Source organism: Syngnathus typhle, linkage group LG14 (assembly GCF_033458585.1).
Source record: "Syngnathus typhle isolate RoL2023-S1 ecotype Sweden linkage group LG14, RoL_Styp_1.0, whole genome shotgun sequence".
NCBI classification, from domain to species: Eukaryota; Metazoa; Chordata; class Actinopteri; order Syngnathiformes; family Syngnathidae; genus Syngnathus; species Syngnathus typhle.
In genome coordinates, this window is record NC_083751.1 from 9,231,719 (window position 1) to 9,258,258 (window position 26,540).

The window sequence follows — 26,540 nt, forward strand, 5'->3', positions numbered from 1 at the left end:
AACCTCAAGATCTGCAGATCCCCCACCCGGTCTGTCCAAAACACCGCAATCATGTACGCAACATATTTTCCCAATCACATCACAACAACATTAAAAGTCCCCTTTTGATTTTTTACTGCAAACTGAAAGTGGAAAAAACATGCATTTTCTTCCACCTCCTCCTAACAAGATTGCTTCTGATTATTTTTTGTTTAGCTATTTTTATATTTTTTGTCCTGCTTTTTAAAATACCTAAAATATCCAAAGCATAGCAGGAACATCATTGGTGAACTGACTAGCTTAGCTAACCTTAGTGTGTGCACCCAGGCACGCGCACACGCACACTCACTCACGTGCGCGCACACACATGCGCACACACACGCACACACAGACACACACACACACACAGACACACACTCGTATTAATTACTAAGCCATTGAAGTAGATTATCTTGGTACATTTATTTTTGTCTTTATAACAGTCTGAACATGAAAATATAGAAAAGCAAAACAGATTAAAAAGTTTTATACAATTTGCATCACGGTTACATTGAATGACGATGTAAAAAGTAACAAAACTCCCTCATAAAATGTGACGACGGGCAATTCACAGTACTTCAAAAATAGCATCGTAAAATTCCTCTGGTTAAATATATTCCAAAATATATTTTTTTACACAAATATATATGTACTAGACTCTCTTCCCTCTTTATACATGTTTACATATGACAAGTATATGAACAAAAAAAATTGGTGCAAACATTCGTAAAACTCCGAGGTGGTACTTAGCTTTTACTTAAAAGTCATGTCTGGTTTTATACTTGCAAATTTGCTCACTGTATCAAAAGAATCATCAGACAAAACAAAATTATTAAAAAAACAAAACCCAAGATTTGTTACTTTGTGTCAGGTTTTTGTCTGGAAAACTCATCAAAGAATAGTTATGATTTCAATCTAATCATCAATTAAACTCTGCAACCACTGGCTAAATTAACAATGTGAGGCAGTGTTTTTTTTTTTTGGCTTAACTTAGTTTCGCATTGCAGCTGGCCAAGCAAAAGTAGACCATATAGCATTGGCAAATTTTCAGAACAGGGTTTTCATGCGAGTGACAGAATAAAGCTATCCCTCCATTCAGGAAAAAGGACATTAAGTAACGGGATGTGAATTGCTACATCACCAACACGTACACGTCATAGTCAACCTTTTTAACAACTATTTACAATACCGTATTTACACACACGTACATTATAAAAAAACTATATATAAAAAAAGGACACTTCTGATATTTTAGTCTCATTTTTGTTTTTTTTTCCCAGAACAAGAATATAAGATTGGTACCACTCTTTAAAAAGCTGGGTGGGGACAGTTAGCTTAGTTTAGCTTAGCATCGGAGAAACAGTTTGAATGGGTCAGCAATGTGAACTGAAATGTTCGATTAAAAGTAGTGGATGCATAGAGTGCGATGCTAATAAACAATACTAAATATTCAACATTGAATGGCTAATCTGTTTGTCCCATTTTAAAGAAAAATACAAAAAAATCTATAGAAAACTTGCAAAATGTTTTCCTCATTTTGTTTTTTTCCCAGAATGAGACAAGATTGGCACCATCTTTAAAACGTTGTGTGAAAATGTTGCGCGAGTTCAGCATGAGAAAAACAGATGGACTTAGTCCATCTATTAAGATGTACATTGAATTGAAGGGAGTGTTTATCTTTTTTTAGTGGAGAAGCTCAGAATGCTTACAATCTGACTTGGAGTGGTATCAAACATTTTGTCACATTTTGGAGAAAAAGACAAGAATAATCTTATTGAAAAAAATGGACAGAAAAAGCCCACATAAAAATTTGGCCTCGCTTTCTTTCCAAGAAACAGACGCGAAGATCGGTTCTGGGGGACTGTTAGCTGAGCTTTACACAGTGGAAACTCTTTGGGGAATGCTAATCTGCTAACAATGCTAATGATCCGACAGCATGCTGTCCACCTATTTGTCTCAGTCCGGAAAAAAAAGGAAATCTATGAACAACACCAGTTCAACAGATAAAAAAAATGAACATAAATCTAGCTAGCCTAGCTTATCTTTTTACTGCTGTATCGAAGACACTTGTTTACAATACGGCGAATGAGAAATAAAAAAAAAAAAGATGTATAAAACTGTTTTTTTCTTATCAGTATATCTTCACGTCTTTCACATTATTTGACATTTTCAAACTTCTGTTTACATTCAAAACCGATCGCTTTCTTGACATATCACGTTGAAAACCATTTTTAAGACCAGTAGTGGTTCTTTTGTCCCTATTATATTCTGATCAGCTTGCTAAAAACATCCTGTTCATGCTACAAGCTGGCGGGCTCACTTTGCAATTTAGCAACACAGATTTTTCTTGTACGTACACTAAGTTTCAATTGGGGCTTACTCAGAAAGATTTCCCATGTGAGAGTTTTTTAAAGTGCCTATTTGTTATGAGAATTAAAATTTTCAGGTCGAATACTGTACTCAGAATTGTCATTAACTTTGCAATTTAACAACACGTATTTTTCCTGAAGACTAAGTTTCAATTGTTTCATGGTGTGGGGTGAAATTTGTTTAATTTTTTTTTTTGGAGAAGGCCACAAGTCCCGCCTTCCCGGGTGCCACAGTACCCTGAGTTCTTTAGTTTTTTGGACCCAGGCAGAAAGGCTGGAAGGCTCCGGCCTGGGTTGGTTCCATCCGCTACGCCGTGCTGCTACTGGAGCAGGGTGTGCTCTGTGTGCTGCCGATGCTGTGGCCGGCGCTACTGTTCTCTGAGGCAGGTGGACAATTTCGGACCTCCTTGGTCATCTCTTCTGTTGCAGCTGCTGCAGCAGTTCCGCCTGGAAGCAACGATGAAAACACAAAATTGACTGATCGATCCAAATTTGAATTTTGTACGAAATAATAGGAAAAAACAAAACAAAATCAAAAGTAGTTTTCATTAGATTTCAAACCGAGCAACCGCACTGCACCTATTTTCTATCTAAAGAGTGAGTGTTGTTATGTATCATCATGAGCGATGCTGATCTAGGATTGCAGGTGTTCCTCATCTTGTCCAAAGCACCGACGTCAACTTGTGAGCGTCAGCCAATGAATGGCATCCAGTGGTGCCGCTATTAAAAGGTAAACGTTTTCATGAGATCACTGCGCGTGTTTGGACTTCTGGCCAGACAAAGCTTGACAAAAAGTGCAATAAAAAAAAATTGTTAAGGTCTTAACAAGCAAAGTGTCAAACATTCAGCATATTGAAGGCTGAAGACCTTTTATGGTATCCAGCTGTGACGGGTTAACAAAAAAAATTGCGTTCATGTCTCAAGGGGGGGACGGGACGCTCACTCGCTCTGTTTTGGTGCTTAAACATTCAAAAAGCCAGGAGGATATTTTTAGATGGGATCAATATTGCCTTGTAAGGTTATTTCATGCAAGATGGATGAAAAACGTTGTCTTCTTCTTGCACCTGCACCTTGTCCACCGGATCACCGTTCCTCATTTATGGAAGCTAACTTTCATTATTTAAAAACCTCTCCTGCTGAATTGAGAGAAAGAGAGCAGAGGAGGACTGGTCAGGACAAGTCATTTTGTTTTGTTTTTGTCAAGTCTGCCCGAGACCTTAATGCTATGCACGACTAAGCTATCAAAGGTATAACCTGTCACTTCTTGGTTGCGGGTCTCAGGGGTGAGGCAGGAAGAACAACATCTTGGTGTGAAGCGGCGAGATTGTGACTTTTTTTCCTGCGATAGCCTCACGCAATCCGACCGGGGGAATTTCCACGCAGAGAATATCCTCGACAACAATCAAAGGCAGGAAAGACGAGCGGGACCTCGCTGCCGTGAAACGGGAAGCCGCCACGGTCCGTGTTATTGTGCGCCGCAGGATGTTTGGCCGCATTTCTACCACTCCTCGCATTCCTGCCGCGAGCTTCTGTGTTCCTTAAAAGCACTCACCTGTGTGCGAGTAGATGAACCAAAGCGCTCCAGTTAGCAGAGCGCCGATGGCGAAGGCGGCAAAGGCAATTCCAACCACGGTAGGCGTGTCGAGCAGGTGCGCCGCCGTGTCTGGAAACAATAATGGAATGATCACGGACTTGGGCTTTCGTCACCGGGTGTTTGTACATGTACACGTGTTTGTGACATGTTCCGATTCAATGCCCCGGAAAACAACATACTTTTATTTGTGGGATCATCTGGGCCTGCGTGTGGAGGTGGATCTGGGAAACACAAATGAATCAATTTTAAATAAATACACAACATGGTAAAAAAATATATCATAAGTACAAAAACAAAACACAGGAATATTTATTAAATAAATACAAACACATAGAATCATACTACATATATACACACACACACACACACGCACGCACACACTCACACACACGCACACCTATAATACAGTAAAAACTGAACTATATTTCTTTCTATTAAAAATGCACGTATATAAAACCCCGCAAACATGAACCATGTTGGTCAACAATGTGTTCTTCTAACAGTGCTGATGAAGCTTTTCTTTGGAATGTGCCTTTGGGGTCTTGAGCGATGAACCTCGCCGGGTTGGCCGTGATGTCGCCTGGCGCACGTCCAAGCTTGGCCAGAGCACAATGGCCTCTATTCTTAGATCTTGTTTTTTTCACGAGGCCAGCTAGATGACAGGTCATCGGTGGAGGACGCCCTCATTGCTTGCATCAATAGCAACCCTGTGTTATCTGTACCATGCAAAATTGGAATGCATGCGAGTCTCAGAAACACGAATGTTGCAGCGATCAACGGACCGCAACAAGTTTGCAGAAACTCCATTTGCTTGTTTTGTTTTTTGGCGACTCATCAAACTTTGCTGACAAACTCTGCTCCTACATAAATATTCATTATGTTGTTGGGAAAATTTCTACATTCCACAATTCCCCGAAGGCACGTTATCATCATCTGGTGATTGGAGGAGAACCAGGAAGTGAGGGCTACGCTGAAGTCAGATGTCCCTCTGCACTCCCTGGAAACTAAATCCTTGCAAGGTAAAGAGAGCCCCAACGCAGACCCTTTTTCCAGCTAGCTTAGCAACACACTAACTACTGCATTTTCCTGTCGTGTCTTCCCCAGGAATCGAACGTCACCGTCAACACTGGCACGATCGCTGGGAGGAGGTGGAAATAATAAAAACGCCGTAAATCGAGCAATGTTGGTACGTGACGTTCCTCCAGGATTCTGCTCACGCTAAAAGACTTCCTTAATGGAAACCTTGACGACTAATACATCGCAGAATTACAATGTTTCCTACAGTCAACAATGGAGCAAGACTTTATATTGGAATGTGGTGGTCCCGAAGCTCACATCGATACTCGTCACTGCAATTTTAAACAACAATTTTGGAGTATTGTATTCAAGTGAAAGCACAAGAACCTTACTGGTTTAGAATGATATCCAAGATGGCAACAGAACACAGCAGGGTAAAGTGAAGGTAGAGTAGTAAAGCAGACCAAACGAGTAAAAGTCGAGCAAAGCAAAGGAAGACAAAAGCAGCGTTGCGTTGTGATGATGCCTCAAACGGGGGGTGGTTGTGGTGGGGCGCTCGTGACATCATCACACAGACACCTCCAAAAGGTGACGGCTGTTACCTTGGGAGGGATGGGGTTTGGGGGGCAAATTATCTCTTGACAGACTGGGATGACTGGCTAAATAAGGAGTGTTCTTCAAGAATTAACACACACACACACACACACATGCACACACAAACACACATAAGGAGTGGAGTGGGTTGTGATTAAACAGGGTTGGGGGGCAAGCTAAAGCTGCTAAGTGAAAACAACTGGAGCTTAGTGCCTTTTTCCAGCCCTCCCTCATCGTGAGCCAGCAGCCAAGAGCTAGGCCTCAGCTACACACACACACACACACACACGCACACACACGCACACACACGCACGCACGCACACACACGCGTACACACACGCGCACACACACTTGTGTACAAACGGTTGATGTAAACAGACAGATGATGACACGTAATGAGGAGCAGATGTACGGGAGGCGATGCTCATTGTTGTGACTTCACTTCTGACTACACTTTGCTTATCACACACACACACACACACACCACACCACACACACACACACACACACACACACACACGACAATATTGAAGTCAGGCAAAGTAAAGTAAAATTAATGTAAAGTAGCTTGAAATCAAAGTCCAGCAAAACAATGAGTGAAGTACCTAACAACCTTAAGAAACTAAAGGCAGTGTGAAGTAAAAATATGACATAGTAAAGCAAAAGTAGAATAGAGTAGCATGGAATAAAGTCAAACAGGGTAGAGCACAGTAAACTAAAAGTCTGTAAAAGTAATGAAGTAAGAGGACAGTCACGCAACCAATTAAAATGGACAAAAGCAGACTTAAATAACCTTAAGTAAAGCAAAGTAAAGGAAAGCACTGTAGTGTAAAGACAAGAAGAAAGTACAAGTAGATTAAAGTTATTTAAGAGTAATTAGGTGGCGGGAAAAACAAAACTGCTGGAGATGGAGCATCTTGGTAATACGATCATGTCACGTTAGTGTCCTGACCTGTATTGTGGGGCGGGCGGTCCCCGTCCAGCAGGAAGAGAGCTTTGCTGCTGGTCTTGGCGTTCATCATCATGTTTATGATGTCTTCCACACGCGGCAACTCACACAGCCGGCTCGCATCCACGCACTAACCAGACAGGAGAAAGCACAACGACAAAAAATTGTACTTCGGGCCACTCGGAAAGTGCTGAAAAATATTCCACTGATGACTAAGTAGCGTTTTAATAGGTTTTGCCTGCAGGGGGCATCGGGGTGCGTACCGGTGCAAGGTGCGGATCGGCGTGGGCGCACGGCGCCATCTTGCAGTGCAGGAAGAGCCGTGACACGTTCAAGTTGGACTTGAAGGTGAAGCTGAAACTCTTCTTGTCATTCTGTGCGTGTTGACGGAAGCGCAGCGACTCGTCTGTGGGGCAAACGGTCTCGATGAGCGTGTAGGACGACTCCATTTTGGGGTTGGCGTCAGGCGAAATGAAGCACGACAGGATGTTGAAGCCCACGCTCGCGTCGGCTGATATCGACGTGATCTGAAAGACAAGGAAGAGAAGATCAAACATTTTCTCCTTTCACTTATTCTCATTATATCATATATCAATTTAAAAGGTTTTGCAAAAAAAAAAAACACTTGTTGCGTCTTAGAGCCAAATCTTATGGACATATCTAGGTAGCTAATGACTTCCATTTTCTGGAAGGCTGACAAAGGCTCCGTCCGGTAAACTCATGAAAAAAGCTGAAGAAACAAAAGAGGCCCTTTTCCTGCGAGTGCACCTTGCGTGCCGGGGTCAACTCTCAGCACGCTGCCACTTCTGACGGCAAAGAAGCTGGCGGCAAACACACAAGAGCTCTTTTGTTGGCTCCCGCCGATAGCGTCATGAATAAGCGCTTCAAAGGCCGCGGCGTGCCACCTCCCTTGACCTTTTCCAAGTCAGTAAATATTTGCGGGGATACCAGGAGGTGAACCAATGAGCGGCGGTGGGAAATAACCACACACTTAGTTGTGTAAGATTCCAGATGTCTGTACTTTGCGAGCAAACATTTGACTTGACTTGAAATAAACATCACAACATCAGTTGATGTTTTGTGTTTTTGGACAAAGTGAGCCTTTAAGAGACGAGCACAAACCTCCACGAAAATTGGCTGGTTCTGGGAGACGATGTTGAAGGCCTGTCGGGACGGCTGGTTGAATGGCGGCGCATCATACAGGTCCATGCTGAACGCCATGTTCACGGGCCGGGCCCCACCGCTTGCTGGGAGCTTCTTGGGCGGCGGGTTCAGGGTTTTCCTGCTTTCTTGTCGGTACGTGCAGTTGAACTAGGAGGGAGGAGGGAGATTGAAAGACAATATGAACATCAAATCAGATTTTGCTGATCCAGCAACATTCTTGAAGCCCCTGATGGGAAATTTGGCACATTGTGACATTTGTGCCAAGAGGGGGAGCATGAAAAAACAAATATTTTTCATGTCCTCAGGACACATTTAAAAATGACCCAAAAATCACATTGAACATTTGTTACCGTTATGATTGACAGCTGATCTCTGGGCGGCATCCTTTCCAGGTCCACAGCCTCCCTGGGGAAGAAGACCTCTCCAGATTCCTGGTCCTCGAACTCCAGGGGCCCGCCACTTCCGTCCTTTGACTCGCCGTGACTTATCAGGACCTGACGACAACAACAAAAATGAGAATCTATCTTGGCCTCCTTTACGTTTTTGCCTTCAATCAGTCCAAAACAATAATGAAATACAAATAAACTGAGCGAGTGGGGACAAGCGCTACGGATAATGGACGGCTGATGATAAACGAGCGCTACACACGATACGCGTTGAGGAATTCACCAGTTTCCTGTCGCCCTGAACGCCCCCACAGGAGGTCATGCGGGAGCCACTCCGCGACAATTCATCTCGATTCGAGTAGAGTTCAAAGTTTATCCCCGCATTGCACCAAAGCGGGGTTTGGACGTACGCCCAGGTTGTTAAAATTGCAGACCGGTGGACGGCGAGCAGGATGAGCAAACATCCCGGATGCGTTCCACCGTAACGCAGATAACAGAGGTCGAGGCCCACAAACACACCAGAGTTCATGACACATCTCAAGATGAGTTTCTTGGAAGCAAAAATACTGCAAAATTTTCAGGGTGGTGGACTCACAGTGTTGATGTGGAGTGCATTGGACGTTCCCAGCAGGGGGTACACGGTAGTCTGGCACCCGTTCGGCGGAGTCTCCAGTGTGTAGTGGGTGGCGTTGACTGTCGCTTTGCATCGGGAGTCTTGAAGCGTCAGGTTGGCGTGCGCAAAACCGTTGGCCTGATTGCGTAACAACAACAATTACATTTTGTTCTCGGGAGTTGTACCTAATAAAGAGTCCCGTGAAGTTGTGGACTCACTTGGAGGCTCTCCTTGCTGATGCTGACCACCATCTTGGTGTCAAGGCACTGCACGGCGAGCCCCACGCTGAGGACGGCCCGGTGCTCCTCGGGCTCCGTCTTCTCCCAGGGAAGCTCGTCCAGCAGCGAGGGCAGCGGGAGGTGGGCCAGACCCTCCGACACGGGCGGAAAGAATGGGAAGGGCGGGCCGGAGCGGCGCGGAGAGGCCCCACCACCGCGTCCACCCATGGGTGGCCCGGTGTCGCGTAGGATGGACAGCTCTGGGGGTAGCATGCTCTCCGCGTGGTCAGACACGTCTGGAAGACAAGTTCCATCACGTCGGTGCCACCTGCTGCGTGCTCCTCGGAAGCGTTGACATATTAGGACCCAAAGTGTTACCTTGCTCTTTGAGCCACACGTCAAAGGTGTTGGCCACGGGCGTGTTAGTGTAGGTGGTGACCGGGCCGTAGCCGTGCTCCTCGGCCCACTGGATCAGCGCCTGTGGCCCGGATGGCAAGTGCTGCTTGGGGGATTTGGACACCTGCATCAGCCTCTCTGTGCCGGAACTGCTGATGGTGATGCTGTCAGAAGCCTACGTGGGAGGGAAAATGTTTCTTACGTTCTGTTATAGGAGCTATGTCGAGTGAGTGCGGTCATGAGCTGAAGATGGGGTTGGTTTGCTTCTTACCACAACAGTGAGCTTGCCCACCACGTTGTGGGACTTGATGACCCAGTTGACCGACTTGGCACACTTGAGCAGCAGGACAACGTCGCGGTGGAGCGTAGCGTCGTCTTCAAGCGGGCGCAGTTCCACAATCACCTCCACCTGGAACGCACTAGACGACCACAGGGCGCTCCATCAAGAAGTCTGCTGTCAAACTCGAGTGTCGCATCCAGGATGTGGAGTGGACGTGTCTGATGCGCTGACCTGCTGGAGTTGGGCGCCTGTAGCTCCACAATGTGGACCTCCTGGTCGTGCTGGGCTGTGGAGAGGACGCAACCTTTGGAGGCTTGAGCCTCCATGTAGCCGCCAAGGTAGTTCAGGGACAGGAATTTATTGTCGATCTTGCACGTGTTGGAAAAGAGAGGATCTGAGAAACGAAATGGTGCTTAGACAGGGGTCCTCAGGGGCCTTTTCAGGTCAAAAGCAAGGTTAGCATCTGGTCCATATTTATTCTTCTCCAGGTTGTCATCTGAGCTGGAGGGGCCGACTTTTGGTTGACGTGAAGCGTTAAAGACAACAAACCTTGTTTGCTGAAGAAAACGTGAAGAGTTTGACTCCTCCTTCGCGGAGGGAGACAAACGCCTCCTTATTTGGCAAAATCAACTTTGTGTGAATTTCATGTTGGGTCTTGTGACTAAAATGAGTCCAAAACGTCCATATTGAAGCAAAAACAAACGAACAAAACAAAACAAACCTTACGGTGACCTCTAACGGCAATGATGAAAAGTAGAATTATTTACAACGTAGCGTTGCTCATCTGTTTAGTATAAGTGCTTTAAAATTTGTAGCAGCAGACCCCAAAGAAGCTGCTTCAACCCAAAATGGTAAACAATCTCGTCTCTTTTCAGGCTTGGCTTAAAGAGACTTCTTCTTCTAATGACCTACAGAAGTTTATGCCGCTAAGTGAAAGTGTATTTGGGCGGACCCCCTGAAAATGGCCGCTTCAAACCAAAATAGAACTTTCTGCGTCTTTCGGGCATGGGTTCCATTGACTTTTTGGAGGGTCTTCTCAGGATAGATATTCCTACCGAACTTCACATTGCATGCCACGACCTCAAAAAAAGAACTTCGGGAACCCCGCAGGCATGTGCTGCGGAATGTAGGCAATTTCACCTTCTCCGACTTTGATGTAGATATCTTGAGTCATCCTGAGCTCGGAGAAGGAGGTGACGGCCCCGTACAGCTTCTGGGCCCAGCTGAGGAGGTGCTCGTTGCCGTGGGGAAGCAGGTGCTCCTTTTGGACCTGACAGGAGAGTGAGAAGTTTCCCGGCTGGAAGCGAACCTCCGAGCCCTCTGGGACCTGGAAGAGGAAGGGAAACATGGAGTGTTACCGCAAATATATACCTGTACTTCATCTAGTCGATATGAACACAAGGGGTCTTAAAAAAAGCACTGTGAATGCTTTTTTGGATGCAATGTTAAAAAAAAAAGTCACACCAAGAGTAAAAAAAAAGTAAGGTTCAGAGAGTGATAGGAAGATTCAATCTGCGGCGGGTCCGGACGCGCTTCATTTCGCAGAGATAAACATCGTTCATTTGTTCAAACATCACTCTCCAAGCGGCCGCTGCGTCCTTTTCATCTCGCGGCTAGCCAGCCAGCGTCACATTCCGGGCCAAAAACACACTGAGAATAAGATGTCTTTGTTGGCGTGCGGGCGGTCTCATTGACTTTTTTTTACTTGACCTTGTATTCAGAAAATACATACATTCAAAACACATATAGTGATATTTCCAAGTCATCAGGTTGCGCAAATGCAGAAACCACTTTGGTTAGGTGAGTCAAACTAAAAAATATGCACTATATCCACGTACGATTAAATAGCTTTCGTTGCTAACAAAATAGACAAACCAGACAAAATAAATTCTCTCATATTTGGGAGAATGATGCAAGAATGTTAGATTGTCTTTGATATGTGCAAAATCCCGTAAATTAGCTTCATTCAACAATTGTTCTTGACGTTTGTAAAATACGTACGTTTGGCCTTCAAAATCTGCCGTCTTGTAATGATTAAAAACACATGAGGTGGAGTACAATGGAAATTCAAAACGTGCGTCTGGGCTGTCTGCGCTAAGACATTCAGAGTTTATCAGTTAATTTGCGGCAATGAGGCTGTAATTAGTTGGAATTAAAGTGGAGGGTGGGGGGGCGGGCTGACCGCCATATTTGCCGCAAGCTTTCCAACCTCAGGAATCTGACGCAGCGAAGCCAGGGAAGCGCTTGAACACATTTCCTTACTTTCGCGCTCTGGCCCGCTGCACGCCTAGCCGAGGGACCGAAGGGACCCGCAATGCTGGGAAGCACGGCGGCAAACCTCCAGTTAGTTCCACTAGAGTAAGGTTCATAAATGGGCTGTACTATAATATACTGCAGTATGTTTAGAGAAGCAATCATGACTACGACTATTCAAAATGGCAGCACAATGAAAAAGTGGTGAAAAAGCACTCCTGCCTCACAGAAGGTGCCGGGTCTGAATTTTGGTCTTGGACTAATCGAACCCATGTGAAGATCATCGGTGACAATATTTTGTAAATATCAAAGACACAAACAATTTCGAGTGTTTGAAGGAGTTGTTTGAAGGAGTTTAATTTCACACACATCTACAAATATAAACAACAAATTTCCAATTGTCCAAATTATGTTTCATACACCTAATGAGATGTTTTTGTCAATATTTTTGAAGACGCAAAACACATATCTGTTGCTGGCAAAGACAACTTAAGAGTCTTTGATCAATTGTTTTGAAATGATCTTTGAAGGTAACAAAAACACTTATTCCACATTATGGTTGGCAACTACAATTGGGACACGATGCTAAAGGCGAACACGCTAATTGAATCCGACTGCAGACAGAAAACAAAGCCATGTGTTTCAGCATTAACTAATGCTGTCTCCAATAAAACATTGCTCTGTTTCCATCACAGCGACGACAAATCCAAGAGCCGAAACAAACCGCACGTCTTGGCCGACAAACAATGAGCAGTGCTAGCAAGCAGTGAAAAAAAAAGAGTTTATTCCATCAAGACTCGTAAAAAATCTTAACCTCCTCCCGCCTGAACGTAACAAGACTCGGCCCCAAAAGTCAACAAGGCCGACGCGTCCCTAGAGAGAAACAATGGCTGGCCTCGTGTCAGTGCTTGCTGATGGACGGCCAGTGGTGGAGAGGACATGTTTTACAACAAAAAGCTCACTTTGGCCTGTTTTTCAGGAAGTGAAAAACACAGAAAGTCAGCCAACTGCAACAACTTTGGCCTGTGAAGCGTTTCCAAAGGCGGTCGAGCGAGCGTCCGCCGAACTGGACAGCAAGCGGCGACTTGTGGCCGTCCAGGAAAAACTCCTGGTCCAAAAACTGTCTCTTTTGCTGAGCGTGTTGCTCCATGCGCTCACCGTCAAAACTCTTTTGTGACACCCCAAGGGGCTCTGTACTACAATGTGTGGGAAGACGCTATGTCGCGAACATTCTGTTCGAGTGAAATCTTGTCTATTTGTGGTTTGCTACTCACAAATATGCCAATTTGTATGTTCGTCGACATTTGATCCTCATTCTTTAATTTTCTTTTCAGATTTTCCAGTTGAGATACGATTCACTTGAGTTACGATTAGTACGACATGTATGAGAGCTCCCTCTAGTGGTCCAACAAAAAACACTAAATTAAATGTTCAAAGTGAGCATAATGTTCCAGTGGCTTATTTCCTTTTTTTTATTTTTATTCCATGCACTGTATTTAATATCACAAGTTCGGTTGTATTTAACTTGAAGTGACACAACGGTTATCTTTTGTATTTTTAATTTTGGCCGAATTTGTATTTAACTGATCGGCAATCCATGCACACGAGCGGGAAATTGTCAAATAGCGTGCATGTTTAAACGGTGTTATAAATGCACATACGCGTGATTAGCTTTTATCAAATTTCCCCCGCAGACCGCATTAAACGGTTAAATAATGTAACAGTGCTGCTGGCTGAGCTTGTGTGGGATTCTTGAAGGAGGCGTCAGAGCCACGAGAAAGCCAAAAAGAGCCTCAAGCATCTGGGATCTGGTTTGACTTTTCACTGGCAAACACGGAACAACGTGTGAGTCACCACCGTGAGCGACTCATCAGCATTCACTTGTAAAATATTTCAAATAAACATCTTGAGTATGTAACCTGGAGTAAAACAAGCTAAAAAGACAGAGATGACCCGGTGCGCCTATCAAAGATGGCCACCGACTGTATTTCGTCCGTCGTTGCCTATTCGGCGTTGACACCCGATGATAGCTAGCTGGCCGCTCTCGCCAAAAAAACAAACAAAAAAAAAAACAACATTGATTACAAGGCATGGGAGGAGATAAGTTGCCATCTTTGGGGAAGCTCAACTCACGTGAAAGGTGCGCCTGACGCCCGGGGCGAGGCTCTCCATCTTCACCTTCCACATGAGGGCCACCGGGGAGTTGAGGACCAAGACGAGAGGCTTCTGGTGGCGCAGCAGAGACTGGATGGGCTTCAGGTGCAGCTCCACCTACACACAAAAGAGGCTCATTAGGTTTATTTATTATGATCAGATGGGATTTGCTTTGCTTGCTTTTGTCTCCTCCGTTGTTTGTCTGCCAGCTTGTTTGCTCTACTGCGGCTTTTATGTTTTGCTTTGTTTTGTTTTGATACTCAAAGGCGCTTTTCACTGTCTGCTTGTAAGATGAGAAAAACAAAAGGCCATCACAATTTGCGTAACTTCTGCTGGCCAGAGATTTATGTATGTCGACGAATACTTGTTCTAGGATTACCACTACAACTACAATGACCATTACTAAAAATATATGACATACTTAGAGTCACATGACCACAAAAAATGAGGCAATTAAAGCCTAATTAGCGCCACAAAAAGCCCCCCAAATTATCACTAAAAGTTCCATTGAGGGAAAATAAACATCTAAAATATCTTTAAAGCAAACCGAGACAGGCTCCAAACAAGCAAGATAAGAGACTTGATGCTTTTGTGTGTGCGTGTACATGTTTTGAAACCTCCTTCCCTCCCTTTCCCCGACCCACTGCCGACGGTGGAAAAACCCTCTCATTGGTCCTCGGAGGGCAACAACAAAAGCAAACAACAAGCGTCAGATAGCATCGCCAAGCAAGAGAGAGCAGATGAAAAGTTTTGGAGGAGCAGACAGAAAAGGCAGAGATGTGAATCACCTGAATGACATCAACAAAAGAGCTGAGAGGAGCCATTGTGTGTTCCAAGTGGAGCTACAAATGACCGACCGCAAAGTGCCAGGAGGAGACCCGCTTGATTGCATCAAACACTAATGGCAGCTAACAGGCACATACGTAAATACCCCCTCCCCACCACATACAAAAAAAACCCCTGGTACGACTTTTGATTATAACTTACGAGCGCATTGATGGGAAGCTAGCCAGTTAACACTGGGAGAGTTTACCAAAAAAGATACATGGACATGGGTCCCTTGAACGTTTTCATTTTGGAGTTGCCGGCAGAATGTAATGGATGCTGTTTTGCTGACCTCCTGAAAGAGTTTCAGTTGAAGATGCAAATGGGAAAGTTATTAATTCACAAAAGTTGTTAAACACCAGCTGAGAGGCCAAAACGGGAAGTAGCAAACCACCAATGCCTTTTAAACATTGTTCTTTTAATGATGTGAAGCACAGTGTGTACCTTGTGCAAAAAATGCGCAATATAAAAAAAGAAAAATGATAAAAGCAATCGCATTACTCAACATCGCAGTCCCACCAATTAAAAATCCTTTGTCCACAAAAAGTTGAACTCAAACTAAACGTGGTCAGCAGCTGGGGAGCTTCTGCCATCGCTGCTATCGAGACATGCGAGTTCCCGCCTACGGAGACTCCGGCTGCCCGATCGGTTTGCATTGGCGTAAACGAGCGGGAGACTTTGAGGGTCGTGCCCCGGGTCGCGTCTAGACCGATCGCGTTACGCAAATTGAAATTCCTCTTGGGGGGGGGGCGACAGCTGTGAGCCGGATAATCAACTCACTCCGCATCCCGCCAGTGGTGCTAGCGTTCTGTAAACACAATTCACACCCCTTTGGCACTGAGACCTTGCAAAATAGCTCGAGCTGTACAGTTTCACACAGGCATCCTGCACAAGCGTAAAACAAGTGTCACACACATGGCAGCTAGTGTGAGAATCTAACATAAAGTTAAACCGCATTCGTCACATGAGAACCAAATCAAAGTTCTTTGTTTACAAGGAGTTGCTCAATGAGAAGCCAAATGGAATGGGGACAAAAACAGGAAGTACAATCCTTAGGAGGACGACATGAGCTTTTCGGACTCTATTTGCAGTAAAAATGTCATTCATGTTTGTTAATGTTGTTTTGTTGGTAAAAACAGGAATTTCACAACTTATTGTTGTGGCGACCGCCCGCGGGAAAAGGGAGTTTCCCCACTATCGACTGATGATTGAGTGGGAGGGAGGAATTTAAGGCTTAAAGTATGCTTGATTTTTTTTCAACATTTAAGAAGACACCAGAGGGCAAATGAAGGGAGGCGGAAAAAATAAGTGGACAGTAAAATCATCAAGTAGCTTGTTGTCATCGAAAAGCAGATACCCAACCCAAAATGTCTAGAATCGCATTCGTTAATAGTTTCAAATTGAAAATGCCCCCAAAGAACACTACATTAAAAATGGCGGCTGAGAAAGAGCAGTATGATTTGGCGCCATCTTGTGGTTTTTCAGCAAAGAGATTTCAAGCAGGTGAGTTTGCGTATCGGAGCGGGTTCACGATATTTAGTCTACTGCAAAAAAACAAAAAATGTCTGCTGCAGCCGACAACCAATCTTGTCTGTCTGGATCTTGGTTCTTTCCGGGTGGCTGGAGGAGCAAGAGGGGCGTTATCGCTGACTCCGCCCACATTCTTGACGCTAACCTGCTGCCTGATGCTAATCAGCACGCTTAGCTGCAAATGCAAACAAACAGCAGCGGGGGAACGTGTCAGATTGTACACGCTGTAGCCGCAAACACCTTCAAATGGCCTTAAAATACAAAGACAGATTCAAATCAGTCATTTGCTCACAACTCCTTTAAAAAGCCACAACAACGGAACACACACACAGGACGTAGCAATCTATTAAAATCAAAGCAGCGATAGAGCCAAGACTGACGCTCACAACAATCACAAAACAGCTACATTAAATTATTTTAAATGATCGTCCATCACGTCCAACTAAGGAGACAGTCAAACCTTCTAGACATGTACCTATTTTACCCTCAATGTGTTTGAATTTGAGATGGTTTACAAGCTTTTCGGTTCAAAAGTAATTGGAGGAAACGGCCAACGTTTGACTTCGCCCTAGCAGTGATCAGTGGCTTTAGCGGTCCTTAACAATCTGGAGCTCTCGCTCCTCAGACGTGGCCAAATCCAGCTTCTGTTACTTTGATCGCAGACAAATGCGAAAAACACTCGATGGGCAGAGAAAATAGAAGAGATTTGATTCCAGCCGGTCACTGCTGAAGCGTCTATAAAAGGACCAAAATAGTCGACATAAAGTCTGCAAACAAAAAGAGCCTTTAGCGGTCGCAATGCAAAAACTGTCTGGTCACTACCCACACGCACATTGTGTGTAAAAATAACAAAAAAGAATGTTTTTAGTCATGAAGGCGGTCAATTGATTGTTGACATTAATATGTGGAATACATAAAGACGTATTTGTTAAGTAGGATGAGCTAGCAAAGCAGCCAAAGGATGCTACACGCAGGATATATACACGACACCTCGACAGGGATTTAAAATAATGCCTTGTGTATATTCAGGTCCAAGAACAGATCAAATGCTAATATGTTAGCAGGATAATAAGAAAATCACATGACCCATATTCAAATGGCGAATGAGAGTGAATAAAATGCTAAGAAATTCAAAATACTTTGTATTGCATCATGTAGCAAGACGGCCTTTGGAGTACTGAAAGGACGAGAACCTAAATCAAAAGAGTGATGGGATTGGCTAGAATGAAAACAGCTGCTTGTGCGTTACTACGTTGCCGTTTGTGGAGGTTGCAAGCGGGTCAGAGCGCAGTTAGCGCACGTCACCCAACGTCGAGCGTCGAGCACATTTCCAGCGTGAGGCCGCTGTTGTTCTTGGGCCACGGCGAGTGGAGCAGTAAGTCCAGCAGCTGGAGTGTTGCCTCTCACCTAATGAGCGGCGCCGGGCCAGCTGCCGGTCACGTGCGCTTGGCTCCGTTCCAGCTCTTCCTTGCTGACCGTAAAGTTGACGGCCATCGCGCAAAACTGCTGACGGCCGTGGCGTCTTGGCTGTGAGGCCGCACACGTCGCAGCTGAAGCTCGCATGTGTGGCGTGCGTTTGCAAATTCCCATCTGCACTCTGTCGCGCGCTGCTGCGGTTTTTAGTGTTCCGGAGGCCCGGACGAGGTTTTTTTTTTTCCCCACCAAACGGGCCGGGCCTCAGCCGCAAGCACCTCGAGGACATCTCCAAGCCGTTGCCAGACACCACTTCCACACGCAATCACGGAGCAAAGATGACTGCTGACTGGAGGACTCAATTATGGGGAAAGAAATGGACTGTCCTTGCTCTACAAGAGTGACCAAATGATTTGCGTTTTCACAATCGTAAAAAAAGAAACAACACACAGAACAAAAGTTACGTAATGGGCCGACCTCCGCGGGGGTGCTGCCGCCGCCGAGTCTCAGGGGGATGGTGCCTCTCAGGTTGACCACGTGGACTTCCTGCGGGAGGGTGCTTGTGCCTCGGCTGGCGCAGCCCGACAGGACTGTGAAGCTCTTGCTCATGGCCTGCACGGGGTGGGCCAAGCCCACTGGCAGCAACTCGCATGGACTGCGAAACAGCGGCCCTGCGATGGCGGAAAAGACAAAGAATTAAGTTTGCGGCGGGCTGTGTCAGAAATGAAGCAAATAGTGTGGTCAAGTAAAAAATAACAAATAAGCCAGCCATATTTTCTCGTCCACACAATGTAGCGTCACACAGTCTGAGCGTTTACAGGCAGTTTAATGTGCAATAAACACACAACATTGCCAAAGTGCGCTGTTTGGTCATATTTTCCCTTGAGGCGAGCGAGGCGTCACTTTCTCCTCATTGCTGCACCTGAGCTTCGAGCGCCACCTGTTACCTTGGAGACCTGACAAGCACCACCAATGAGTTCACACCGCAAAAAAAAAAGGCCATAAAAATGCGCTGAATTGAAACCAAGACTGCATAATGTGGATCAGAATAATGAAATGGATCTAGTATATGTGCTAAACTGCATTAACCAAGAGAAAAAAATGAAATTAAATAGATATAAATGAATGATTTGAAAATAATAAAAGGAAAAACAATGAATAGAAATATTACAACAGAAATAAAGAAAAAAATCGAAAGGCGAAAAAAGGAGTACATTTAAAAAGAAAACAAAAGAAAAAAATCATAAGGTAAAAGTAAAGACAAAAAAAACCCAACCGCCAATCAAGCCATCCAGCACGAGAAAAATATGCAGACTGTTAAAAGAAACAGCAGACACTCCCACCCATTAAATGCAATCTAACGTATGTTACAAAAAACAAGCAATCCCAAAAAATAACTTCCAAGTGATGACACACATGCACTCTCCAAATAAGCAAAGAGATTATTTACGTATCAACTGCAGCGTGAGAACCGAGAGTGACAGTGGCTCACGCTGAATGTGACATGACGTGACACTTCCTCCTCATCGGCCGCAAAGGTGCCGCGACGTCTTTACGTGACCCACTTAGACATCGCGGTTAGCGCAGAAATGAGGCGCTGGGATTTTTCAGCGAGTCAACAAACAACCGAGGTCTGTGGTCAGGTGGGGGACATTGTGGATTTTTTTTTTTTCTTTCACATGTTGTGTTTGAGCCAGCAACATTGCGCTCACAGAGGCCCCGCTCGCTTTACCTAAAACACGCCGAGGTTGCAACATTTGGAAATGATTTGAGGCTCCGTTTCAATGTTCAAGTCTCCCAGCGTGAGCCAGCGTGTGCTTCAGTCCACTCACTAGCCTTTTTTTTTTTTAATCTCTCCTCATCCTCCATTTTTGTTGAGAACACAATGCTAATGTTTTCTCTTCGCCTTAACGCAGGCCGTGGGCATCTGTCTTTTTCTGCAGTGCTGTGATTGTTTATTTGCGTGGTTCTGCCTACATGGAGAGATTTGCAATACACACACAGACGTGTACACCAAAGCAGTATTACAAGGATTATTATGTTTAGCAAAATATGATAATGATATCCTTTTGTTGTTATACATTCAGGACCACGTGCTTATACGGCCATGATCACAGGAAGTGGATGCTGGAGATCCTAATTAGGGCACATAGCGCACTTCAATAGCCCATGTCGGCGTGTTTAGAAGGCCCGCTTATAGAGAGCTGCGGCATCAGGATAACCATGAAAAAATGACTTTGATTTTTCATGGACCCAATGACCCTTAACAATAACTCAGCGGTAATTAAGTAGTAGCTTCGTCATGATAGCATAGAGCCAAGTTTGGAACGGTCGTATAGTAGCAGCGTAGTGGTCGCAAAGTAGAAGTGTCGTCACCCAAGAGTAAATGAGATAACAGATCTATTTTTTGTGAGTACTGATGATTTATTTTTTCGTTGACTCGATGCCACAGAATATGAGGACCGAGGAGGGACTCCAAACACTCGCCGCTTCCTACAGGGTGGCGCCCGGCCAAGATTTGGAAACAGGAAGTGATGTCAGCTGGTGTGTGCCAGTTTGGGACGAGTCAGATATTCCCACAAAGCCATTTCCCAAGATAAACAAACACAAACGCACACGTACACACATGCACAAAAAGCTGGTCCACTCCCACTCCCTCTGCGCAAGCAAAAACTTGCCTTGAACTCTGCGCCCTGATTGTTTTGCTTCAATGTAACAAAATGTAGCACAGCATAGTATAGTACCATCATAGCCCTAAACTTTAGGACAGATTTCTTTTTCCTGAATGAAAAGAAGGTTTAAGTCTACTACTAGTAGACGTTAAGGCCCAAAAGTGCAGGTCCAAATGGGCAAATCCTTAATAAGGCCACTTTAATTACAGTGAATATAAATTATTATTGCAAAGTTCAACAGATCTCCTCTCTACTTCCCGCAAAGGATTAAAATGATCCTCTGGCCTCCTTTTCTGTTGCACCGCGGGGCAACGTTCCCACGCAAAATGCAACATCTCCTGCCCACTTTCCTGCCGTTTAAAAAAAGTATTTTCTTAACCAGCTCACAATAACCAGCAACCCTTGCTATCCCTTGCTCACTCACCCCTGAACCCGCAGCCGCTACTCCAGGAAGCCAGCAAAGCCCTTTATAAGGGGGCAAGGAGGTTCGCGTCGCCAAGAGGATTTATCTGCCGTAAAACAAACTGCAGACAGGAGAAACGGAAGCCGGGAGGGGAAGAAGCGAGGCGGGCAGGCGTGCACTCTTGCTCGATGAGGGAACTCGTAATTTCTAAAATGAGTGACACATTTGAAGGCAAATAAGACAGACCTCATGTGTAAATAAAGTCACGTATGACCATCTAAATCTTGTTTTTCTCAACTTTTTCTGCACAAGATTTTCTTTTTTGTGTGACATCATGACTGTGTCTCATTTTTAGAAAACAGAGAGGTTTAGTTACGCAATAAAAACACAAACGTCTTCTCTTAGTGCTTTGGCGCCATCTGAAAAGATTGGGAAATGGCTTAACAAAAAGCTCACATTAGCATCTGCTATCTAATTGGAAATGTGCACCTACTAACCAAACCACAGCTACAACTTTGGGCCCTTCCACCAAACAGCTAACTAACTTAGCATCGGAGCTATAGCTAGCAAACCTCCCTAGATGACTCGTACAGTGACAAAGTGGTCCTTAGGTTTTTTTCTTCTCCCCAGCGGGGTGACGACATCACTGTTGCTAATAAGCTAACGCCAGTTGCTACAAAACAAAGAGTGTCATGTTCACGTTGGTCATCGATTCGCTTTCTTGGCTTGTCAATCACAAGTGAGCCTGACCACTTTGTTTGGGTGACGCCACACAAAAACACCATCCGTCATCGCAGATGGTGAGAGGCGCTTTTTGTCCTTCCTAAGACACCACCAGAAAGAGTGAATCACACTGCAGAGGAGGAAAACTACAAATGCTGTGCTGTTCTTGTCATCTTGCTAAACAAGCAAAGCACACAATACAAACGACGTTCCTGGGAGAAGAATCGTGATATGAAAACAAGGGGTACCTTTTCAAAATTACTTTTGTTATGCTACCCTTACAGTCTAAGTGTAAAGAAGTAATTACCGAGAACAAACAATAATAATAAATTATTTAGCAAGAAAAGAATGATTTAAAAACCATTAAAAAAAACTACGAACGGGTGAGACAATCATGTTGGGGACTATTTCCATTTCTGAAAGTATTATGCTAGGCTACCTTGGTGGTAATCTTGCTGGCAATAGGTTAGTTAACAAAAGTCCACAAACAATTAAAAACAATAAAGTTACACAAAGAAGCCAACAAGAAAAAGGGCATCCCATATGATGCATGAAACTGCTGATGCTGCGCTATAGTTGCATTAGCCTCCCTGGCGGAGGTAATGAAATTGTCGGGGCAACACTTCCACTAGGTCAAGTGCCATCATAAAACTTCGTAGAGTGGTCCGGAATCGGCATTGTTAAAATAAAAATAAAAAAAGTGTGAAGGCTGAGGTCTTGGCGTTTGTCTTGACTAGCGCGCGCCTCCTCGCTAGTAAAGACGTGTGTGACGTGTTTAGATTGGCACGTTTCCAACACGCCAGGAGAAAGAAAAGAAGGGCGGGACAAAAAGCCTTCACGCTTATGTCAATAAAAGGCCTGCGAGTCCCCAACTTGAGTGAAATGAAATGAAAGGTCAACCGTTAAAGAAAATGGAGATGGGAAAGAAGACATTAGTAGCTTCAGCTTTCTTGGGCTACTTAAAAATAAAAAAATACTGAATTCCACTTTGCTTGAAAAAAAAGGCTCAACCAACGATCTTGAGCGGGCCTGCTAACAAAATCCGAGTAGAGCCTCAGTCTCTTTCTGATTTTAACGACTTTAATTGCGCAACCGCAAACTCGCAAAGGGATCGTCCGTCTGGTGAAAGTGTGCCGCTTTCTTTTCTTTTTTGGAGCGCAAACAACTTTCTTTCTGTCTGATTCTTTTCCCGGTCTCTGCCAAAACCACGAGCGGTTGCCGAGGCTCATCTGGAGAGGACCGCCGCGAGGCTTCAGATTGTGCAAGCGCTGTAACCGGAGAGTTGCGGCGTGGGCGGGAGGAGGAGGAGGCGGGATGGGTCGCCGCACTCGAATCGACGGCAGCGGCAACGGCGTTTCTTCCAGCGGGCCGAGCAGATGTTGGGACGTCGCTAGGCGCAACGCTTTGGGCTGTTTACATTGTCAAGCTCAGGCCAAGACTTTATCTTGACAGGGAGGCCCCAACGCCAGCCCCCCTGCTGCCTCGTGTCACATAACACTTGGACTACTTGTCTGCCCATTCTTCTCGTCACTGTTTATTTCTATTATGCAAATTGGCACTTATCACGGCTCGTAAATGACTATGAGAGGAGACACGACTGATATAAAACTCATGAAATTCCAGTTTGTAAACTGACGTTCAATGTTCAAATCGCTCATGCCGTTTCTTCGTTCTTACGTATATCTTGAACTGATTATTTAGCCGTCAAAAGCCAGTCTTGCTTTTTTTATGGTGTGAAGTGAGTGAGTACAAGTGTCACAAAGGCGTTTCCAAGGTTATAGACACTTGGGATTTTTTTTTTTTAACTCTAGATGATTTCAAGGTGTTGTGTTTATTTCTGTCGTATGAGCCAGGTGGCGAGAGGTGTCGCGAATCACACGACACGTCCGCTGCGCTCTTCTGCCTGCAACATCAACCGCTATCTTGTTCCCGGTTGTCTTCGTATCTCGCCGGCCTTCCTCTTAAGAGCTCGCTTACGCAAATCTGCGGACCTCCGCTGACTCCCACCCCCTTTCCTCTCTCACTCTCGCTTGCTCTGTCCCTCCGTCTATGGTTCCAGTAAGCGGGCGTAAAAATAAGTGAAGTCAGAGTCAGTAATGGGAGACAGCTGTTGGCGATTGTGAGCTTTCCATTGTGTTTCTCAACATCGTGAAGAAGAGAGAAAAAAATCTGCAACAAGGGGAGGGAGTTGGCGGGTGTGATATTAAAGAGGACGACTTACTTTGTCTTCACTTCACAAACTCTCCAACTTGAAGTTTTACAATAGCCAAGATAAATCAAACCACTTTTTGTTCAAAATGTTAACATGGTAATAGCGGGAGCCCTCAGCACTACATGACTTAGCCAGCTAAGCTAATTGGGCTAGCAACTTCCTCCAGAGATAGTCCTCATTTCTATCCATCGTGCGAGTGAGTTTAGCCAATTTAGAAAATAGTTAACTATTCATTGGCATCCTTTCAAACGCAACAGGCAAAGTGCTTTTGCTAAGGTTATGCCATTTCAATGAAGCTATCTTGCCCAGCGTGTAATAGAAAACAGAGCTAAGACCAAGTTGCTCTCTCTGTACTCGACTTGATGCTACGTTTGCTTAAAATTCTGATAAAGAAATCACTAATGTAACATTTTGGAGTCAAAATCCTTCCTCCCTGCAGCAGCTATTAAGCGAGCGAGTTGTCGTGCGTGTGCTCTTACTGTCACGTGACCATGATGATATCATTAAAAACACAACTCGTAAAAAAGACCACAAGGCACTTTTTTTGTTTTATTTGGCGATTAAATCTCTAAGAGGATATTTTGTTTTTCTTCTACTTGGAGCCAAGAATTGTTACTCAGAAATGACGCAGTCCCAAGCTCTCGCCTCTCCGAAGGTCAGAACAAGATTGAAAACCTGGTTTCTGTTGCTAAAATGATTACAAATGTACTTTTTATGACTGCTGAAGGCCTCTGTGCATTTGTTCTATTCATTTGGTGTTCATTTCTATTTCTGTTTATAAATTCTAAGCAAGAGAAGCGACCGCATTTAATCATATAATCTAGCATCAATTTCTTTTCCTCGTAAAAGTCCACAGGTCACAATATTGTGCAGGACTTCAAGGATCAGTGAAAACGCTCGGCTCCATTCCCACACCGAGCGGCTCCGGCTTGAATATCTGGCGGCTTTCCCGCACGACTTCATTTTCCCGCAAAGCTCAAAGTCTGGCCAAAAGTTTACAATATATCCATCAACAAAGAGTCGTGCCGTGGCGGAGAGGTGCTCCATAGTGAGAGTTATGGGACGGGGGATTGCGTTGCTTCGAGAGAAAAGGCTAGCTTACGCAAGGCGGCCGGCGGCCAGTTGGGAAACGCTTGCGCAGACGCGCCACGCGTTCCTACGAGACGCCAAATTGCCGCGTTGAAAGCAGATGAAAGGAAGCCAGCGCACTGTATTGGATAAAAGCGACTTTTTAAAATTGACCTTTTCTTGTTAAAATACACAAAGAATGGCAGAAAAAAACATATTAGATGAAAAATACACAATTAGGATGTTAAGACAAAGTAATGTTGGCATTAAATTCGCAAGAGGCGGCCCGAAACCCATCAAGCGTTTGAGCCCGACCGGATGGAGCCTTCGCTGTCCAGAGACAAAGACGTCTTGTGATTAGAAGAAGAAGCTCCGTAATGAGGTCGAGGTGACGGCGGATGGACGGCGCGCGGCACAGATCTTCTCATTCAAGCAGAAAAAAAAGCTTCTCTCTGTACAGCCAAGGTCACGACGCGCACATTCCTCAAAGCCACTGAGTGCGGTTTGGGTCCGGGCCACGTCTGACATCATTATCGCGAGCTTTTTATTCACGACCACTGGGAGCGTTCTGACCTCCTCGCGTTCATCTTTGTCCGCCGCTTGACCATCCCTCGTCTTATCGGGAGGTCGTAAATCGCGCCGAGGCACGCCGGCCCCGCCGACCGTGCTCCTCGACCCTGCCGTGTCAGCATTTTCTCGCATGTAAATCCCCTTTTACACAACTGACAAATACGCTATCTACAAAGGCGTGGCGGGAGAGAGTGTGGGAAATCCCACAGATTGATGTCATCGTTATAAAGGGCAAACAAAGCCACGATGTGTTGCGTGTGTCGTTTTTTTCCTTTTCACTCTCTCACTGTCAAAACATGAAATACGTTTCGGTCAAACACGTTCACCTCCAAAAACTTTCAAATTTTTGCAGCATCACGGAAGTAAAAAATCTCAAACCACATTGAGTCATATTTTCTCATCAGCACCAAATGAGAGCTTTCCTATTATGTCATTATTTTGTCAGTGCGGTCACGTACGAGGGCGTAGTGATCTCGAACCTCGAAAACGTCACTGTTCTTGCATAATGACTCGATCATGACGTACCTGCAGATGCCAAGTCCAACGTTGTGAGAAGCAACAGCGAGGCGAGGGCGCATCTCCTGGCCATTGTCGTGAGCTGGCCGCCTCCAATACACGGACAATATTTGGAAGTGGACGGAAAAGCCTCTTTTTCCGTCTCTCCCTTCTCCAAGAGGCCTGCTTGCAGGAAGTCAGCCCTGCAAACAAAAGAGGAGAAAGTCAAGCAGCGCTAAGAGAGAAGGAAGGAGGGGGGTGCTGGTTGAACTCAGGCCCCCCCGAAGGCGACCGGGGAAGTGCTAGATTGGTGAGCGGGGATTAACCGAGGAGGTTAATTGAAGGTCGTGCACACTTCAAAAGCAGAGGGGGAAAATGCCACCAGTAATGAACACACTCTCGCTGAGGAGAGGCTTCAAACACTCACCTCTGTGACAAGTTCAACACTCCTTTGGTGCGCCAGCCGCACAAAATTTCCCTTTAGAGGAAAATATCATTGTCAAGTAAAAATCTACTGAAAAACAGACCAAAAATAAATCAATAATCTGATTTACTGTACACACTAAACAGACACTTTATTAGGTTAGGTTAAAGGTCAATGAATTTTTTTGCCACATTTTTGCT

General features: G+C 44.9%; 1 protein-coding gene across 4 annotated transcripts in view; it reads right to left on the reverse strand.

Annotated features, from left to right (window-relative positions):
* Positions 1 to 422: 422 nt before the first annotated feature.
* Positions 423 to 26,540, reverse strand: part of tgfbr3 (transforming growth factor, beta receptor III) — a 28,031-nt gene continuing 1,913 nt past the window's right edge. The window contains exons 2-18 of one of the 4 annotated variants that reach the window (XM_061296815.1): positions 26,344 to 26,394; positions 25,947 to 26,119; positions 18,251 to 18,444; positions 13,985 to 14,122; positions 10,739 to 10,925; positions 9,830 to 9,992; positions 9,590 to 9,737; positions 9,301 to 9,493; positions 8,923 to 9,218; positions 8,687 to 8,842; positions 8,056 to 8,199; positions 7,664 to 7,852; positions 6,805 to 7,068; positions 6,545 to 6,671; positions 4,161 to 4,202; positions 3,940 to 4,050; positions 423 to 2,834 (exon numbers count right to left, since the gene is read on the reverse strand). In XM_061296815.1, coding sequence (XP_061152799.1) covers positions 2,695 to 2,834; positions 3,940 to 4,050; positions 4,161 to 4,202; positions 6,545 to 6,671; positions 6,805 to 7,068; positions 7,664 to 7,852; positions 8,056 to 8,199; positions 8,687 to 8,842; positions 8,923 to 9,218; positions 9,301 to 9,493; positions 9,590 to 9,737; positions 9,830 to 9,992; positions 10,739 to 10,925; positions 13,985 to 14,122; positions 18,251 to 18,444; positions 25,947 to 26,010 — 2,556 coding nt within the window. In that variant the 5' untranslated portion in view covers positions 26,011 to 26,119; positions 26,344 to 26,394 and the 3' untranslated portion in view covers positions 423 to 2,694. Of the gene's footprint in view, positions 2,835 to 3,939; positions 4,051 to 4,160; positions 4,203 to 6,544; positions 6,672 to 6,804; positions 7,069 to 7,663; positions 7,853 to 8,055; positions 8,200 to 8,686; positions 8,843 to 8,922; positions 9,219 to 9,300; positions 9,494 to 9,589; positions 9,738 to 9,829; positions 9,993 to 10,738; positions 10,926 to 13,984; positions 14,123 to 17,767; positions 17,788 to 18,250; positions 18,445 to 20,869; positions 21,946 to 25,946; positions 26,120 to 26,343; positions 26,395 to 26,540 lie in introns of those variants that run through there. The other 3 variants (XM_061296814.1, XM_061296816.1, XM_061296817.1) reach the window with 3 other exon arrangements.